A 1531-nucleotide genomic window follows, 5' to 3' on the forward strand; every position below is an offset into this window, starting at 1 on the left:
TTCATGTTGGCTTGATCAATTTGACAAATCTGACTTGATTTGACCGCGGTGAGCTCGAGTCGGATCCGATTTAGCCCTAAAATCAATAAAAATCCATTAAATGCCAAAATTTCACCGTTAAATCATAAAAATTATATTAAGCCTCAATTTAAGTAATATAGGACAATTAAAGTCAAACTGATCCATTTTATAATTTATTTAAATGTAAAAGTCCAAAATTGAATCAGTTTAAACTATAAAAATCCTAACTTAGTTCATCCGGGTAGTATACTGAAGTGAAGGCTTGTTGTATCTGTAAGCCTTCGCACCATTCTTTGATCTTCCGTCCTTGGAATTGTCTTCCATTATCGGAGACTATCTTTCTAGGAATCCCAAATCGACAAACTATGTTTTGCCAAAGGAACTTGAGGACATTCTTTTCCGTGATATGTGCCAAGGGTTCAGCTTCCACCCATTTGGAGAAGTAGTCGACCGCAACCAGCAAGAATTTCTTCTGCCCTGGCCCTAAAGGAAAGGGTCCTACTATATCCATGCCCCACTGATCAAAGGGACATGATACAGAGGAGGTCTTTAGGAGCTCGGCCGGCTGGTGAGTTAGAACTTGATGTTTCTGGCAACTCTTGCAGCTACGGACCAGTTTCTGTATATCTGTCTGCATGGTGGGCCAGAAGTACCCCGCCAGAAGAACTTTGCGTGTCAGGGCTCTTTCTCCCCCATGGTTGCCACAGCAACCGTGGTGTATCTCCTGTATGACGTATTCTGCCTCTTCCGGCGCCAGACACTTAAGCAGGGGACGAGAGAAGGCTCGCTTGAATAAGGTGTCCCCTATCATGGTAAATTGAGTAGCTCTCTTCCTGATAATTCAGGCTTGTCCTGGGTCTTCAGGTAAGGTGCCTCGCGTCAAGAAGGAGATAATAGGGGTTTGCCAATCTTCAGGTCGGGAGGTGTTCAGAGGTTGATCTATCTGAGCTATTATCTTGCTCTTGCTTGATAAGGTCAGGATTTCCTCCTGTAGTCAAGGCACTGGCTAATTTAGCTAGCTCGTCAGCCCTATGGTTGTCTGCTCGAGGTATCTTCTGGAGAGTGACCTCTTGGAATTGCGTTTTTAAGCCTTCCACAGCTTCGGCATAGCGTTTCAATCGGTCATTACGTATCTCAAACGCGCCCTTGGTCTGCTGATCCACTAGCTGGGAGTCAGAGTAAACTTTTACTCTAGTAGCTCCCAGATGCCGAGCTGCTTGTAGACCCGTGAGTAGAGCCTCGTATTCAGCCTCATTGTTGGTGGCCTGAAACTGTAACTTGACCGCCAGCTGCAGGGTGTCTCCTTGAGGGGAGCAGAGTACCACCCCTACTCCGCTACCGTTCTTGGTGGCGGATCCATCCACATAGATCTTCCAGGTTTCCGTGGATTCGCCCCCCACCACCTCTGTTAGGAAGTCAGCCAAAGCCTGAGCTTTGATGGCAGTTCTCGGCTGATATTGTATATCATATTCGCTGAGTTCGGTAGTCCACTTGATGAGGCGTCCGGAGG

General features: G+C 46.4%; 1 protein-coding gene across 1 annotated transcript; it reads right to left on the reverse strand.

Moving 5' to 3' along the window:
* Window positions 1-932: 932 nt before the first annotated feature.
* LOC141819389 (uncharacterized) lies at window positions 933-1472 on the reverse strand (the record flags this gene model as incomplete). The annotated part of the gene is made up of 1 exon (XM_074706704.1): window positions 933-1472. A coding segment is annotated over one exon (540 nt), but the record flags the coding sequence as incomplete, so codon positions are not given.
* Between the last annotated feature and the right edge of the window lie 59 nt (window positions 1473-1531).

The sequence above is a fragment of the Curcuma longa genome, unplaced genomic scaffold (genome assembly GCF_044706935.1).
Source record: "Curcuma longa cultivar G26 ecotype Majalengka, Jawa Barat unplaced genomic scaffold, ITB_CL_G26_1.1 contig_487, whole genome shotgun sequence".
Lineage (NCBI taxonomy): Eukaryota > Viridiplantae > Streptophyta > Magnoliopsida > Zingiberales > Zingiberaceae > Curcuma > Curcuma longa.